This window comes from Chlorocebus sabaeus, chromosome 29 (genome assembly GCF_047675955.1).
Source record: "Chlorocebus sabaeus isolate Y175 chromosome 29, mChlSab1.0.hap1, whole genome shotgun sequence".
Taxonomy (NCBI): domain Eukaryota; kingdom Metazoa; phylum Chordata; class Mammalia; order Primates; family Cercopithecidae; genus Chlorocebus; species Chlorocebus sabaeus.
Window position 1 is genome coordinate 6,019,060 of NC_132932.1, and position 16,687 is coordinate 6,035,746.

General features: G+C 44.6%; 1 protein-coding gene across 1 annotated transcript in view; it reads left to right on the forward strand.

Annotated features, from left to right (window-relative positions):
* ADAMTS17 (ADAM metallopeptidase with thrombospondin type 1 motif 17) overlaps positions 1-16,687 on the forward strand; it is a 367,353-nt gene that overhangs the window by 51,496 nt on the left and 299,170 nt on the right. Inside the window, exon 4 of the mRNA XM_007990567.3 lies at positions 8,204-8,376. Within this exon, the coding sequence (XP_007988758.3) occupies positions 8,204-8,376 (173 nt within the window). The remainder of the gene's footprint in view (positions 1-8,203; positions 8,377-16,687) is intronic.

Here is a 16,687-nt window from a genome sequence, read left to right on the forward strand (position 1 = left end):
GGATGTTTCCAGGAATTCATCAGTTTCTTCCAGGTTTTCTAGTTTGTGTGCATAGAGGTGTTCATAGTAAATCTTAAAACATTTTTTGTATTTCTGTTGGGTTAGTGGTAATGTCCCCTTTGTCATTTTTATTTGGATCTTCTCTCTTTTTTTCTTTATTGGTCTAGCTAGAGGTCTACCAATCTTATTTACTCTTTCAAAGAACAAAGCTCTAGTTTTGTTCATCTTTTGTACAGTTTTTTCATGTCTCAATTTCATTCAGTTCAGCTGTGATTTTGGTTGTTTCTTGTCTTCTACTGGGGTTGAGGTTGGTTTGCTCTTGTTTTTCTAGTTCCTCAAGGTGTGATGTCAGATCATTAATTTCATATCTTTCTAACTTTTTTGGTGACAGCATTTGGCATTTAAACCTTCATCTTCTGCTTTAACTGTTTCTCAGAGATTTTGATATGTTATATCTTTGTTCTCATTAGTTTCAAAAAAATTCATTGATTTCTGCCTTAATTTCATTGTTTACGCAGAAGTCATTCAGGTGCAGCTTGTTTAATTTCCATGTAATTGTATGGTTTTGAGTGATCTTCTTAGTATTGCTTTCTATTTTTGTTGCACTTTTCTGAGAGTGTGACTGGTATAATTTTGGGTTTTTTTGAATGTGCTGAGAATTGTCTTATGGCTGATTGTGTGGTAGATTTTAGAGTATGTGGCATGTGCAGATGAGAAGAATGTATGTTCTGTTGGTTTTGGGTGGAGAGTTCTGTAGTTGTCTGTTAGATCCATTTGGTCAAGTGTTAGGTTCATGTCCTGAATATCTTTATTAGTTTTCTGCCTTGATGATCTATGTAATACTATTAGTAGGGTTTTGAAGTCTCCAGCTCTTACTATGTAGTTATCTGTGCCTCTTTGTAGGTCTCTAAGAACTTGTTTTATGAATCTGCTTCTGTGTTGGGTGCATATATATTTGGAATAGTTAAGTGTTCTTGTTGAATTGAACCCTTTACCATTATGTAATGCCCTTCTTTGTCTTTTTTTTTTTTTTTTTTTTTTTTTTTTTTTTTTTTTTTTTTTTTTTTTGTGACAGAGTCTCGCTCTGTCGCCCAGGCTGGAGTGCAGTGGCCAGATCTCAGCTCACTGCAAGCTCCGCCTCCCGGGTTCACGCCATTCTCCTGCCTCAGCCTCCCAAGTAGCTGGGACTACAGGCACCCGCCACCTTGCCCAGCTAGTTTTTTGTATTTTTTTAGTAGAGATGGGGTTTCACCGTGTTAGCCAGGATGGTCTCGATCTCCTGACCTCGTGATCCGCCCGTTCGGCCTCCCAAAGTGCTGGGATTACAGGCGTGAGCCACCGCGCCTGGCCTCTTTGTCTTTTTAAAAAAATTATTGTTGGCTCAAAGCCTGTTTTGTCTGAAATTAGAATAGCAATTCTTGCTTTTTTGTTTTGTTGTGTTTTCCATTTACTTGGTAGATGTTTCTCTATCCCTTTACTCTTAGCCTATGGGTGTCATTGCATGTGAGATGGGTCTCTTGAAGACAGCATACAGTTGTGTCTTGCTTCTTTATCCAACTTGTCACTTTGTGGCTTTTGATTGGGGCCTTTAGTTCACATTCAAAGTGAATATTTGATATATACAGATTTCATCCTGTCATGTTGCTAGCTAGTTATTATATAGACTTGACTGTGTAGTTGCTTTATAGTGTCAATGGTTTGTCTACTTAAATGTGTTTTTGTGGTGGCCATTAACAGTCATTCCTTTCCGTATTTAACAGTCCCTTAAGGACATCTTGTAAGGCAGGTTTGGTGGTATTAAAAACCCTTAGCATTTGCTTTTCTGAAAAGGATCTTATTTCTCTTTCACTTATGAAGCTTAATTTGGCTGGATATCAAATTCTTGATTGGAGTACAGGCCCGTAATTTCTCCTGGCTTATAGAATTTCTGCTGAAAAGTCTGCAGTTAGCCTGATGGGGTTCCCTTTGTAGGCAACCTACCTCTTCTCCCTAGTTGCTTTTAATATTTTTTATTTTATGTCAACCTTGGAGAATCTGATGACTGTGTGTCTTGGGGATGGTCATCTTGTATAGTATCTTTCAGGGGTTCTCTGTATTTCATGAATTTGAATGTTGTTCTCTCTACTGAGGTTGGAGAAATTTCCATGGATGATATCCTGAAATATGTTTTCCCTGTTGCTTGCTTTCTCTCCTTCTCTTTCAGGGATGCCCATGGCTCATCAATTTGGTCTCTTTACATAATTCCATATTTCTTGAGGTTTTATTCATTCTTTTTTACTTTAGTTTGTTTGACTGAGTTAATTCAGAGAACCTGTTTTTGAACTCTGTGATTCTTTCCTCAACTCGGCGTATTCTGCTGCTAATACTTGCGACTGCATTATGAAATTCTTGTAGTGAGATTTTCAGCTTCATCAGATCTTTTTTTTTTTTTTAAGACAGAGTCTTGCTCTGTCACCAGGCTGGAGTGTGGTGGTGTGATCTTGGCTCACCGCTACCTCTGCCTTCTGGGTTCAAGTGATTCTCCCACCTCAGCCTCCCGAGTAGCTGGGACTACAGGTGTGTGCCACCATGCCCAGCTAATTTTTGTATTTTTAGTAGAGATGGGGTTTCACCATGCTGGCCAGGATGGTCTCAATCTCTTGACTTCGTGCTCTGCCCACCTTGGCCTCCCAAAGTCCATCAGATCTTTCTTACAATGGCCGTTTCATCTTTTAGCTCCTGTATCATTTTGTATTCCTTAGATTGGGTGTCAACTTTCTCCTGAATCTCAATGATCTTTATTGCTATCCATATTCTGAATTCTGTGTCTGTCATTTCAGCCTGGTTAAGAACCATTAAGAACCAACTAGTGTGGTCATTTGGAGGTAAGACACTCTGGCTTTTTGAGTTGCCAGTGTGTTTATACTGTATTTTTCCTGTCTGCGTGGGCTGATGTTCCTTTACTCTTTGAAGTTGCTGTCCTTTGGATGGTTTTTTTTTGATGTCCTTCAGCATTTGATTGTGGTATAAGGTGAGCTCAGTTGACTGGCTTCTATTCTGGAAGATTTCAGAGGGCTAAGGCTCAGCTCAGCCCCTATGGGCTCTGTGCTTTAACTCTGGGGTGCTGGTATGAGTTTCCCAACTTTGTTTTCTGGTCCTCTGCAGTTAGTAACCTGATGCACTGGAGAGGCTGAGGTGTTCCCAGTCTGCTGGCCCAACACTTCGATGTGGAGTGCTGGCCACAGCACTTCACAGGAACAGTGGAAGTGGGATCTGTGCTTGCTCATATGTGTCAGCAGCCATAGTTGCATGTCAGACTGCCTGTGCTTCAGCAGCAGTGGAGTCCCAGTGGAGGTGGGTAGGGCGGTGGGATGTGCTCTGCCATCAGTGGTACGGCAGCAGGGGGCACATGCACATTCGTGTTTTTGGGGGAGGGGAGGTGAAGTCTGCCTATACGTGTGTGCCAGCAAAGCAGTGGGAGGGATCTCTGGGTGAGTGTTTGCTGACAAAGCAGTGGGGCAGGCTGCTTGTGGGCTTTTCACATCAGTGGAGGCTGGTCTGCTGGAGGTCTCCAGTGGTTAGATGCAGGCTGCCCATGAAGGAGCTATGATGAGGCCCCCCTGGGAAGCACCCTGTTTGGGTATCGAAGGCAGTGCTGGAAGCTGGTGTGACCATGCTGGGACCCTAGGAGAGGCTGGCACATTGGGGGTGGCGCTCAGATCAGACTGTCCTCATCCTATGGTCAAGATCACCCTGGTCTGTGCAGGTCCAGCAGTCACCCAAAGGCTAAAGCTACCAGAAGATCCTGGTGAGACTTGGGGGATGGGCATCCCTGGCCATGTTCCACTGTACCTGTTCCCACACAAAACCTTCTGGGCTCCACACAGGCTGGAGTCCTGCCCCTGCCACCTCTCTCAGCAGCTCTCCCTGCCAGCTCAAGCATTCATGTGGGTCGTGGGATCTCCTGCAGCTAGGATTTCAGAGGCCTGTGGCAAGAGCAGGCTACTCCTTGCCTATACAACTCATCCATTCCCCAGGTCTTCCTTGGAAATGGCATTGGTAGGATTTGAGATGCAAGGATTCTTCTTGCGTAGCAGGAAGTAAAGGAATTCTGAGAGGGGTTGTGGTTTTGAATTTTCAGGCCAAATATTTTTTGATCTACCTATTGTTTTTCCCTAATAAATACCTGGATACTGTATCCTTTCTAAACTGAAGGAGTATCTGTTCCATACAGAGCTGTGATAATTCACAGTTGAGACACTTTTTTTTTTTTTTTTTATCAGTTTTCAAAGTGGAGAACTAGTAACTACAATGACAAGTTTATATATTTGCTCAACATTTTTAGCAGTCCCCAAACTTGAAGAGTAAATTATAATTTGAAGATTCTAAAAGTACATTTCTGTCTTTTTCTCTTTATCTTGTTCCAGAAGGATTTGAGGTATCTTACATAAATACAGAAAATTTTATTTTCTAATGGATAACTGAGGCAAAGGGAGTGTAGATGTAAGAAAAAATAATATGAAGCCAGAGACTGAAAATCTTCCAAGTCAGTACCAACTCCAGCAAGGTGCTGGCGAAAGAAACTGCTGGGCTTGACTTCAAGAATGATTCCTGGTGTCTGTGACAACAGGAGAAGGCTTGAGGCCTGACATGACTGCGATGTCCTCATCAGCAGGGCGAGAGCCACCCTTCATTCCCACAGCAGCTGGAGACGGCTGGTCATGAGCAGAGCTTGGAGCACTCCCCAGCTGACCACACGCCACCCTCCTGCACTTTGACCTCTCTGGTGAGGTCAGAATCCAGCACGTGTGTTATTCTGAAATTAGTGTTTTTCTTCTTACTTTTGAAGATGTTATCATCTGTGAATATTGGCATCTGTGCAACATTATCAAGCATATTTTTGCAGTTTAGAGAATTAAAGATAAAAGTTTATTAGGGTTCTTTTCTCCCTGTAGGAAAAGGAATGATCATCAGAAATGATGGCTGTGGGTCTCTGCTGTGGGAGTGGTTGAGATCAGTGAGGGAGGAGAAGGCTAAGGTGCCCTCTAGCTTCCCACCCCTCAGTGCTCCTGTTCTTACTTGCCAGCACCCCAGGAAGGACACGTGCATTGGAAAGGAATGCAAGTCCCCAGTGTCTTGTCAGCAGTTCCAAAATCCAGGGATTTCAACACTCATTTTATGGCAAGCCCTGCCCTGCAACATGGGCTGTTCAGCAAGCGTCATTATTCACCCCTTTACCCACTGCATGCATTTGTTTGGTGAGCATTTATTTCCCACCACCTGTGTGCCACGGAATGGGGTAAAGGAAAGGAACAAATGACAGTCATTAGTGGAAGCTTGTGAAAACCACAGCACACCTTCTGGGCATGTGTTAACTCAGAGTGTGTCACTCTTTACGGCACCCCGTTAGGTTAACTCTCCAAGGCCTAGGGAGGCACAGGTCTTATTAGTTTTTCTTTGTAAACTTGAAAGACACATACCCAGTACAGGATTTTTTTTTTTTTTTTAGGAGGGAGTCTTACTCTGTCACCCAGGCTGGAGTGCAGTGGTGTGGTCTCAGCTCACTGCAACCTCTGCTGCCCAGGTTCAAGCAATTATCCTGCCTCAACCTCCCGAGTGGCTGGGATTACAGGCATGCACCACCATGCCTGGCTAATTTTTGTAATTTTAGTAGAGACGGGGTTTCACCAGGTTGGCTAGACTGGTCTTGAACTCCTGACCTCAAGTGATCTGCCCTCCTTGGCCTTCCAGAGTGCTGGGATTACAGGCATGAACCACTGTACCCAGTGCAGTGCAGGATTTTGAAATGTTAAGTGTCCAGGAACAACCTGTCCGTCTGGTCTGGGAGTGATGGGCTACTTTCTTAGAGAGCTCTCAGCTCTTACATGTTGATGCTAACTGGCTCCTAGAGAAGTATTCCTAATGTGTCCTTTGGGCCATGCTAGGAATGCAGTTATTTGTGTACTGGAGCTTAAAAATATATGACAAGGTGTGAAAACAAGTACTGAACAGCCAACGTGGGGAGCATCTGCAGATGGTAACTCAGAGAAACGGGTTATCAACACTGACTTTGAGAAGGGCCACGGCTGCCATTTGGCTCATAACTGATCGCCTGGGAGAACGAGGGTGTGTTGGTTACAACAGAGGTCCTACTTGGGTGGCCCATCACCTCTGCAGCTTTAAAATGGAAACAAAGTGGCTCGTCACAAATTCCAGGTTGGTCAGGTCAGAGATAACCTGGCTGGTGAGTGTGGGTGTAGGTCAGTAGATTTTCCACCAGTGGCCTCTTTCATTCTGCCAATGTGCAAAGGTAGAGCTACCTAGGACTTTGATTTTGTCTTAGAATGGATACTTTCTTCTCTTATTCCATCACTGAGGCCCAGAAGGCTTGAGGGGAGATGGGCCTGGCTCTGAGGGAGGAGGCCCATCCTGCAGGCTGAGAAGACTTCGTTTTGCAGTTTTGTGATAAATCAGATGACATACTTTTCTCCTTCGAGGGCTTCTGTTTTATCATTTAGAGTTTAAAAGTGATGCTTGTGTTTTTCTCAAATTCAATGATATTTCTTTAAAATACAGTAATACCTGCATATTATATAAATTTGGAAAATACAGAGGAAAATAGGAAAATGAAGATCGTATATCACTATTCATATTTTGGTTCTTCCTAGATGTTTTAGTATTTATTTTCCTTTGGGGCCTGAAGATACTTGTATGTAAGATTTTTGCAAAATCGTGATCTAACTGTGTATGCAGATTTATATCCGCTTCTCTCTAGATCTCTGAGCCATCTTCATAGTATGATTTTAATGGCTGTGTACCTTTTTACTGTTGCTGGTGTTATCTATAGTTGTGTATTTCTATTTTTTGCCCTTTTTTGTGATTGTAATTGTGTTGTATAGCACATTTTTGTTTGTAAATTATGACCCATATCTCAGATTATTTCATAATACAGTAGTTACCTCTTATCTGTGGTTTCACTTTCCATAGTTTCATTTACTCACGGTCAACCAGGGATTAAAAATAGGTGAGTACAGTACAATAAGATATGTTGAGAGAGAGACCTCATTCACATAACTTTTATTACAGTGTATTGTTATAATTCTATTAGTTATTGTAAATCTCTTACTATGCCTTATTTATAAATGACACGTTATCGTAAGTATGTATGCATAGGATGTAACATAGTCTAGTAGATGTAGGGTTGAGTACTGTCTGTGGTTTCAGGGATCCACTGGAGGTCTTGGAACATAGCCACTACAGATAAAGAGGGCCTACTGTATCCACTTGTGGTCCTGCAAAGATTTGGGTCACTTTATGAAGCCGGTTGGTGCATATGTAGACTGTGTAGCAGAGATGTGTCCATATAGGCTAGTGCTAACATGGAAATAACTATCAAATGAAAGAAAAGCCTTCCTGTTTATATTCGGATTCTGAAAATGCATGCTGTTCATATTAATCTGTTGTGTTGGTCAGAGGTGTTTCTGTGTACAAAGACTATGGCAGCTTTGGACCTGTCGGCGTGGGCTCTTTAATAACAATAGCTGTTTATCAGAGTAAGATTTTACAGGGATATAGATTATCTAAAGAATCAGTGGAGAATTACTCACACATTTACTACTAATCCTTCCCTATTGTGAGGAAAGAGAAGATTTACATTTTAGCCTGGATGTAGGTCATATGACTTTTCTTCTGATTATGTATTTTTTTAAAAAGCATAGTTTTTTATGTCTACCAACATTTATGGCTCCTGATTCCTGAGTCCGAGAAGAGTTATTGGGATTCCTGCCCCCAGGGGAGTGTCCTGTCCCCTCCACCCAGCTTCCTTGGTCCAGTTATCCACCCTGGGTGTGACCTTTCAGACCCCTGCCCGCTTGGTCCAGGCCTCCTTCTCTTTGCATACTTGCATGGCTCTCCATGCTCCTCTGAAGGAGTGGATTTTCTCTTCTGTGCCCCTCAGCCCCATTGGCCTCCCCGGCTGTGGTGGCAGTTGGGTGTGGACCCCTCATCTGGCCTCATAGCTCTTACCCTTTTGTTGGTTCAGCTCCACCCCACATGAGTGAACTCGGGGCACCCATGTGACGGTGGAGGTCACTGGGTGCTGGGCCCCTCTAGGCCTGTCGAGACGGACCACTCTCTCGGGCAGGCTTGACAGAAGGCCTGTTCGCTGCATGGTTTTGGAAGTCGGTAAGCCAAGGACTGCACAAATGTCTCCATCATTTTCTAGAAAAGAAGAAGCCGAGGCGGGGCAGGCCTTCGCGGGACTGGCGGGAGCGGAGGAACGCTATCCGGCTCACCAGCGAGCACACGGTGGAGACCCTGGTGGTGGCCGACGCCGACATGGTGCAGTACCACGGGGCCGAGGCCGCCCAGAGGTTCATCCTGACCGTCATGAACATGGTGAGTCCGGAGCTGGGGTCCTGACGTGGGGGGCTCTGTTTTCTCCTTGATGAGAGATCTGGAAGCGGGTGCTGTGTCCTCATCTCCTCAAGTGAGGAAGACATTGGGTTAGGGGATAGGGGAACATAGCCTGGTGATTCCAGGCATTGAGGAGGGCAAGTAACTGGGGGACATCCCAATGGGAGAGCGCCTGCCCTCGACTCCACACTGGTGTGGTGTTGAAGTGCCCAGATCTGCTCAGTGATGGGGCCGCTTGTTACCAGAAGGCTTCCCAAAAGCTTTGCGATGCATCAGACCCAGTCCAAGGGGCATTCGAGGTCATGTGAATCCCAGACCCTGCTCCAAGGAGTCCATAGTCTAGCAGGAGGAACAAATTCTGCCTTCTATGGAAAACAGAGCTTACTGTATGGTGAGAAGTGGGGAGAGAAGTTGTCTAGTTGACGGAACCAAGGAAAGAGTCAGGATGCCCACGTCTGTCTACGTCTGATTTGTCAAATGGGGACGGAGGGAAACCTTTAGATGGGGATGGGTGGGTGGTGAGGCCGCGCTCCTCAAATGTTAGACCCTGAAGAACCTTCAAGGGCATCCTAGCTTTACCCATCCATTCATTTTCCCAGGTGTTTTTAAGGACTAAGTCATTTGACATGGCGGGAGCGGGGAGCCATAAGGGTGTGGGAGATGTGGATAGGGCTGGGTGAGGGAGGGAGGGCCAGGCATCTTGAGGAGCAGGGGCTCTACCCTGAGAAGTGGGACCACTGAAGGGAAGGGGAGCAATATGCTGAGGTTGATGTTAGGAAGAACAGCCCAGCAGCTGCGTGCAGGGTGGATTGGAATGGGAAGCAGTGTCGTGGAGCACTGGGGCTGGAGCAAGTGTGGGAGAGGTTGGAGTGGGAATGGAGGAGGGGCTGACGTAAGAGGAAGGAGCTGCAGGAATTGGTGACTGGCAGGATGTGGGGGTTAGAGAGGCAGGAAGAGGAGGCAAGAGAAATCCAGGCTTCTACACCCAGGCTTCAAGCTGGGCCTCTGGGTTGGCGGTGGAGCCACTGGCTGAGAAAAGGAGGAGCAATGAGTTTGGGGCCACAGCAAAGAGTTTCCATTCTGGACAAACTGAATTCAAGGTGGAAATCAGGACAGAGGTCTTGGTGGGAAAGAGGGACCCGGGCTTTTCAGCCTACAGCTGGCAGCTGAAGTAGGAGAGTGAGCAGCACTGCCTGGCTGAAATGTATCAGTGAGTAGAGAAGCTGTCCAAAGACAGCCCATGGAGCACCAGCCCTGGGGGGATGGGGCAGCGACCTGGGAGGAGGTTGTCCTGAAGAAGGGGTGACAGGTGCAGGAGGAGACTGGTTAACAATGCCAGATGGAATGGCATTAGGGAGTGTTGTCGTTAGATGCTTAATGAGGACGAACTGAAAAGTGAATGGGAAGTGAGAAGTAGAAAGAGCTACAACTCAGCTGTAGAAACAGCCAAGTTGCTGATCTTGGCTAAAGTAGAGGAGAGGGAAGCCTAGACAGGCGGAATCTGGGTTAAGGGGAACTTTGTAGAGGGAAAGGGATATGAAGGTTCCGAGTGTGAGGTTTAGCCTCAGGCCTGGGCCAGACTCCTGCCCAGCCACTCATAACAGAAAAGAACCTCTGTCAGCCTGCTTATCAACAGGTCAGGGGTTTAGCTCTGGCCACAGTGAGTACACGGTGCCTGGCCACAAATGGTCAGGCTGCTTATGGAAGGGAGTGACGCGAGAGGACAGGGCAAGGTTAAACGACATGGGTGCAGTGGGGAATGACCCAGGGCCTGAGTTTTCAGTGGGGACACAGCAGCCGTGGGTTGTGTTGTGGGATAGGGAGATGACATGCCTATCCCTGGAATCTGCAGGGCCTTTGGGCCAGCTGCAGCCAAGGTCTTGAGGTCTGGGGAAGGTGCAGAGCCTGGGCTGCCCAGGCCATAGGCACCCTTGTTTGCTTGGTGTGATGAGCTCTAGAGCTCAGGGGTAAGAGCTGGGGAGGAAGTTGGCTCTGACATGAAGTGTAAGGGAGGGGCTCAGAGTGCTGGGAGGATAGCGGAGGGTGGTGGTCCTCATGGCTGGACAGGGTCTGCAGGCGGCTCTTTGCCCATGTGTGGATGTTATGTTGCTGAGAGGGACGTCTGGGGTTTTAGAGGTGGATTGGGGCAGGGCTGTGAATGGGAAAGAACACAAAAGCTGGATGAACCCTCCAATGCACCATTGCTGCTGGGATCTCAGCTCTGGTAGTTGTGTAGCTGGGGCTGTGGTGTCTGGGAGGCCTGGTGGCATGTGGTGGCCTGGACAAAGGATACCAGGACTGATTCTCCCCTCGTAGGGATGGGATCCCACAGCTTGTTTCCCAGAGACTGAAGGAGGCCCCGGAGTGGGGAGACTCAGGGACACTGCCAGAGTCACACAGGAAGTCACCGGCAGAGCTATCATGACCATGTCAAACCTTTCTTTCCCCTAACCAGCCGCACAGGGAAATCAATGTTGAGGACCCCAATTCTGGGCCCAGTGGGTGTGGGGACCCCCACGGCAATCCTGCTTGTCAGGAGGACAAATCTCTGGTACTTTGTCCTCCGTTTTGTTGAAGACTTTCCAGGACTGCTTTTGGGACATGCCTCTATCTGTAGGAAATTCCCTCTGTCTCCTCCACGCCCCTCACCCCTGCTGTGCTCTGGAGGGAGGCTGCTTTGGCAGCACTCAGAGAGTAGAGGCCTCATGTTGAGCCACTGAACCCACACGTTTCCTCACATGCCAGGCTCTTCTGCAAGGCACACTTGCCAAGGAGGCCCCCGGGACCCTGGGCCAGGGATCTGCTTTCCGACGTGGCCTCGGTGGGCATGTGAGGGTGCCATGCTGCTCCCACTCCTCCTTCAAAGTCATCAACTCTGGAAGTTCCATTAACTTAAAAAAAAATTTTGGCAAATTTCTTTTTCTATTTTTTTATTGTGGTAAAATGTATATGTAATACAGAATTCACCATCTGAACCATTTTTATGTGTACCAGCTCAGTGGCCTAAAGCATATTCACCTTGTTGTGCGACCACCACCACCATCCACCTCCAGGACTTTTTCACTATCCCCAAAATGGAAACTTCCTACCCATTAAACACTATCTCCCCCAGCCCCTGCCAACCTCCATTCTACTTTCTGTCTGTATGAATCTGATGGCTCTAGATACCTCATATAAGTGGAATCATGCAGTATTTATCCTCTTGGGAACAAATGGCTTATTTCATTCAGCATAATGTCCACGAAGTTCATCCACGTTGTGGTGTGTCAGGATGGCTTTCCTTTTTCAGGATGAACAGTATCCCATTGCACGTAAGTGCACCACATTTTTCTTATCCATTCATCCATCAGTGTATGCCTGGGTTGTATCTACCTTGTGCTATTGTGAATAATGCTGCTGTGAACATGGGTGTGCAAATCTCTGTTCAAGTCCCTGCCTTCAATTCTTTCGGACATACACCTGGAAATGGAATTGCTTAGGTTAAGTTTTGATGTTGCTCAGCTCTGAGAAATAGTTCCGTGTTAACTTTTGATGGTGCTCATTTCTGAGAAATAGTTCCATGTTCCTCATGTGCACAAACCCAGGTCTCCCCGGTGGCCGGTTAATGATGGGCTGCATTGCTCCAGTCTGCCCGGAGCATGCCTGAGATGAGGGCTGGAGGGGCTTGGCTCTGCACCAGACGCTTTCATCTGTGGATTATTTTTTCTCTCTCTCTTTAAAAATTATCCAGGGCACAAGTGCAAGGAATAAACATTCATTACAACAGCTAAGGTAGTAATAAGGGAGAGCTTCTACTTTGATATTTGCTTTCATAATTTATCATCCAGGCAGGGGTGGTTGTTTGATCCCAGGCAGGGAGTGGGAAGGGAATGGGGTTGGTACATGGAGACAGGCCTTCCCACCCGCACCCCTCATGGGCCATAAAGACTGAAGGGCTCTGTTTCTTGCCTTTGATTGAACACCCTTCACCCCTCTTCAGGGGCTTGTACTAAGACGCTAGAGGCTCAAGAGCCCGGGGCTGAGGGCAGACCTGGGGCCAACATGTGAAGTTTGGATTGAGATGTTTCCTGAGGAGGCCTGCCTAATAAAGGTGATCCCGCTGTGAGAAGGGCTGAGTGTGATGACTCTGAGCCCTTCTATCATCTATACTTGGGGTTTCCGGGCCCTTTTGATCCAAGCCAGAAGGCAAATGGAAGCAGAGTCATCAGCCCCCAGCCCAGGTGGGCTCACACCGCAGCAACCCTTTCTTGCCGCTCTAGCCCTGGACCACCATTCAGTAAATTGAAAAACAAGTTCTGTTTAGACATGACACCTTGTTTAAACAAGACCACCTCCACCAGCACCTCCCTTTCTCAATTCTTCAAATCCTAGTTTAGGAAATCCAAAGAACTCTCCTGCCTGTGGCTGTTTTAGAAAAGGGCTTTCTGTTAGCAAGTGAGATAACCTTTAAGTCGGGAGGAAGGGAAAGGATTGTGGCTGGGCCAGAAGGCCTGTCATTAGACAAGCCCCCTGGAACAGAGAGCAGAACGTGATGCCAGCGAGCCCATCTGCTTCCCTCCAGAGCATGTTTTCTGTGGGGCTGTGGGATGGGAGTGGCCCTGTCTCCTTAACCCCTCCAGATTTGGAAGGAAACCTGCTAGAGTTGGTTGCCACCTTCATTCCAACACATTTCTCTCCGAGTTGTGGGAAATAGCATGATTCGTGCTGATGGCCAGGCACCCACTTCCTCCCACCCTCCCACTTAAGTCTCTGTGGTCAGAGGCCTGGCTTGCCCGTGTATGCTGACCTGATTGCCAAGGCAGAACCCAGACAGGACCCTGTCCCCAGGGCAGACTGGGGGCTAACAGTGCCTCAGAGAGCTGATAATGTGGCCAAAGCTGGGAGAATTTGGCATCAAGTGTTGGCTCCAGGTTTTCATAGCATCTCACGGTTTTGATGTATTCAATTAGCATCAACCACTGGCACCAAGGGAAGATGCGAATGCTTATGATGCACCAGCTGTCCCAGACAGAGATAAGTGCCTCCATGTTACTGCCTTCTCATACTTGGTGGATTTTGTCATTCCCATTTTACAGAGAAGGAAATGGAGGCTTGGGACGTGACACAGCCAGGATGCAGAGCCTGTGAGTACACAGTAGGGCAGGGACTCCAGCCCAGGACTGAGGAACCCCATGTTACCTTGTTGAAGGTGACAAGCATGTCTGGAACCCATCCTTTCTTTCTATCTCCACCCTGGACTGACTGCCATTATTTTTGGCCTTGACAGCTGCTGGAGCTTCCTTGCCAGGCTCCTCACTTCCATTTTTTCCCGCCTTGAATCCTTGCTACAGAATAACCAGCAAGGTCCTCTTCCGACAGAATTAGAACTTTGTCACTAGGCAACATTGAGCCCCTCTGTGGCTTCCCCCTGCCTTGGATGGGGAAGGCCCCCCACTGCCTGCCTTTCATGTGGCCCTTCAGCCTGTGTGGCCATGGCCCATCTGCTTTGCCATTCTTTTTGCCATCTCAACACTGACTTTCACCAGGCAGCCCGAACTTGACTTATTGTCTTTCTCAGGAATGCTCTGCCTATGTGTCTTGCAGAATGAGTTCCTCTGCCTTTTAGGACTCTGTGCAAATGTCCCCTCAGAGGGACCCTTTTTGCCGATCCCTCTGATGAGGCCCACCCTGTTTTCCTCATCATAAAAGTCTGCTCTTTACTGGGTAGTCCTTATCTGAATTTACAATTCCATATTTATTTGCTTTAAAAAAAAACCCATTCTGCTGCAGAGGTTTTTTAATGTCATTGAAGTTAAGCTGGTGTAAAGTCAGATTAGAGTGTTATAACTTTAATCCTAATTAAATATAATCTCCATAGTAACCCCAAAGAAAATAAGTAGAGAATATACACAAAAGAAAATGAAAAGGGAATTAAAGTTTCACTACGTGTGTGTGTGTGTGTATATATATATACACACACACATATATATACATATATACACATATATATACACATATATATGTAAAAGAAAGAAAATCAAATCAGCTAAACACAAAAGAAGTCAGTAATTCAGGAAATGAGGAACCAAAGCTATTAGAAGCCATACAGGAAACAAATAACAAAATGCAGAAGTAAGTCCCTCCTCATAAATAATTACTTGAAGTGTAAATTAATTAAACTTCAATCAAAGACAGAAATTGATGGCAGAATGAATTTTTTTAAAATGTAGATCCAACTATATGTGGTCTACAAGAGACTTACTTTAGATGAGACACAGAGGTTGAAAGTGAAAGGATAGAAAAAGAAATTGCATGCTAATTGTAACCAAAAGAGGGCAGGAGTAGCTATACTAACATCAGACAAAAGACACTTTAAATCAAAAAGCTTACAAGAAACAAAGGGGATGTTATGTATTAATGAAAGGTCCAATATAGCAAGAAGATAGAACAGTTATAAATATTTACACATCTGATAATAGATCATCAAAATATGTGAAAATTGATAGAATTGAGAGAAATACACAGTTATACAATAATAGTTGGAGATTTCAATCCCCACTCTCATTAGTAGATAGAACAACCAGACAGAAGAAAAGGAAAGAGAAGACTTAACACAATAAATCAACTGGACTAGCAGACATACACAGAACACTCTACCCAACAACAATAGAAGACTGTTTTTCCCTCAAGGGAATATGGGACGTTCTGCAGGATAGACCATGTGTTAGGTCACAAATTAAGTCTCAACAGATTGAAAAGATTGATGTTATACAAAGTACCATCACTGACAACAATGGGGTGAAGTTAGAAATCAGTAACAGAAGGAAAACTGGAAAATTCACAGATTTGTAGAAGTTAAACCACGTATTATTAAATAACCAAAGAGTCAAATAAGAAATCACAGGCGACATTAGAAAATACTTAGAGATAAATGAAAACAAAAACACATGTCAAAACTTATGGGACAAGGACAAAGCACTGCTTAGGGGGAAATGTATAGCACGTATAGCAGTAAACACTTACATTTAAAAAGAAGAAAAATCTCAATCTAACTTTACAACTTAAGGAACTAGAAGAAGAACAAGCTATTTTGTTCCTTCTGCTAGCTTTGAATTTAGCTATGGATTAAAGCAGAGAGAAAAGAACAGAAAAACAATACAGCCAATGAAACCAAGAGTTAGTTCTTTGAAAAGATTAAGAAAATTGACGAACCTTAGCTAGATCGACTGATAAAGCCTCAAATTACTAATAACAGAAATGAAAACAGGGACATTACTACCCATTCTATAGAAATAATAAGGATTATAAGAGAGTACTATGGACCATTGCATGTTAACAAATGGATAACCTAGATGAAGTGGACAAATTCCTAGACATACAAAATCTACCAACACTTAATCACAAAGAAATAGGAAATTTGAAGAGTCATAATTAGTAAGATAATTGAATCAGTAACCAAAAACCTCCTAATAAAGAATAACCCTGGACTTTATGACTTCACTGGTAAACTATACCAAACATTTAAAGAAGAGCTAACACTAGTCCTCCTGAAATTCTTCCAAAAAAGCTGAAGAGGAGAGAATGCTTCCTAACTCATTCTGTGAGACTGGCATTCCCTGATAACAAAGCCAAAGAAAAGAAACAAAACTACAGTCCCTTATAAATAAGAAAACAATAGTCCATATATTCATTGATGTAAAAGTCTTGAATAAAATACTAGGAAACAAAATTCAATAGCATATTAAAATGATTATATATCATTATCAAGTGGAATTTATTCCTGGAATGCAAGGATGGCTCAACATAGGCAAACCAATAAAAAAAGTGATATACTCCATTAACAAAATGAAAATTGATCATCCCAATTTATACAGGAAAATAATTTGGCAAAATTCAGCAGCCTTTCATAATAAAAGCACTCAATAGACTAGGAATAGAAGGAAACTACCTCAACATTATAAAGGTCATATATAATATACTCACAGCTAATATTACACTCAGTGGTGAAAGACTGAAAACTTTTTCTCTAAAATCTGGAACAAGGCAAGAGTGCCTGCTTTTGCTACTTCTATTCAACATAATACTGGAAGTTCTAGCTAGAGCAGTTAGACAAGAAAAAGAAATTAAAGGCATCCAAATAAGAAAAGAAGTAGTAAAATGATCTCTGTTCACAGATGATATATTTATTATATGTAGAAAACCCTAAATCTTACACATACACACAGAGAGAGACAGAATGCTAATAAATTCTCTGCAAAGTAGCCATGTACTAAACCAACTACAAAAATCAGCTGCATTTCTATATGCTAACAAT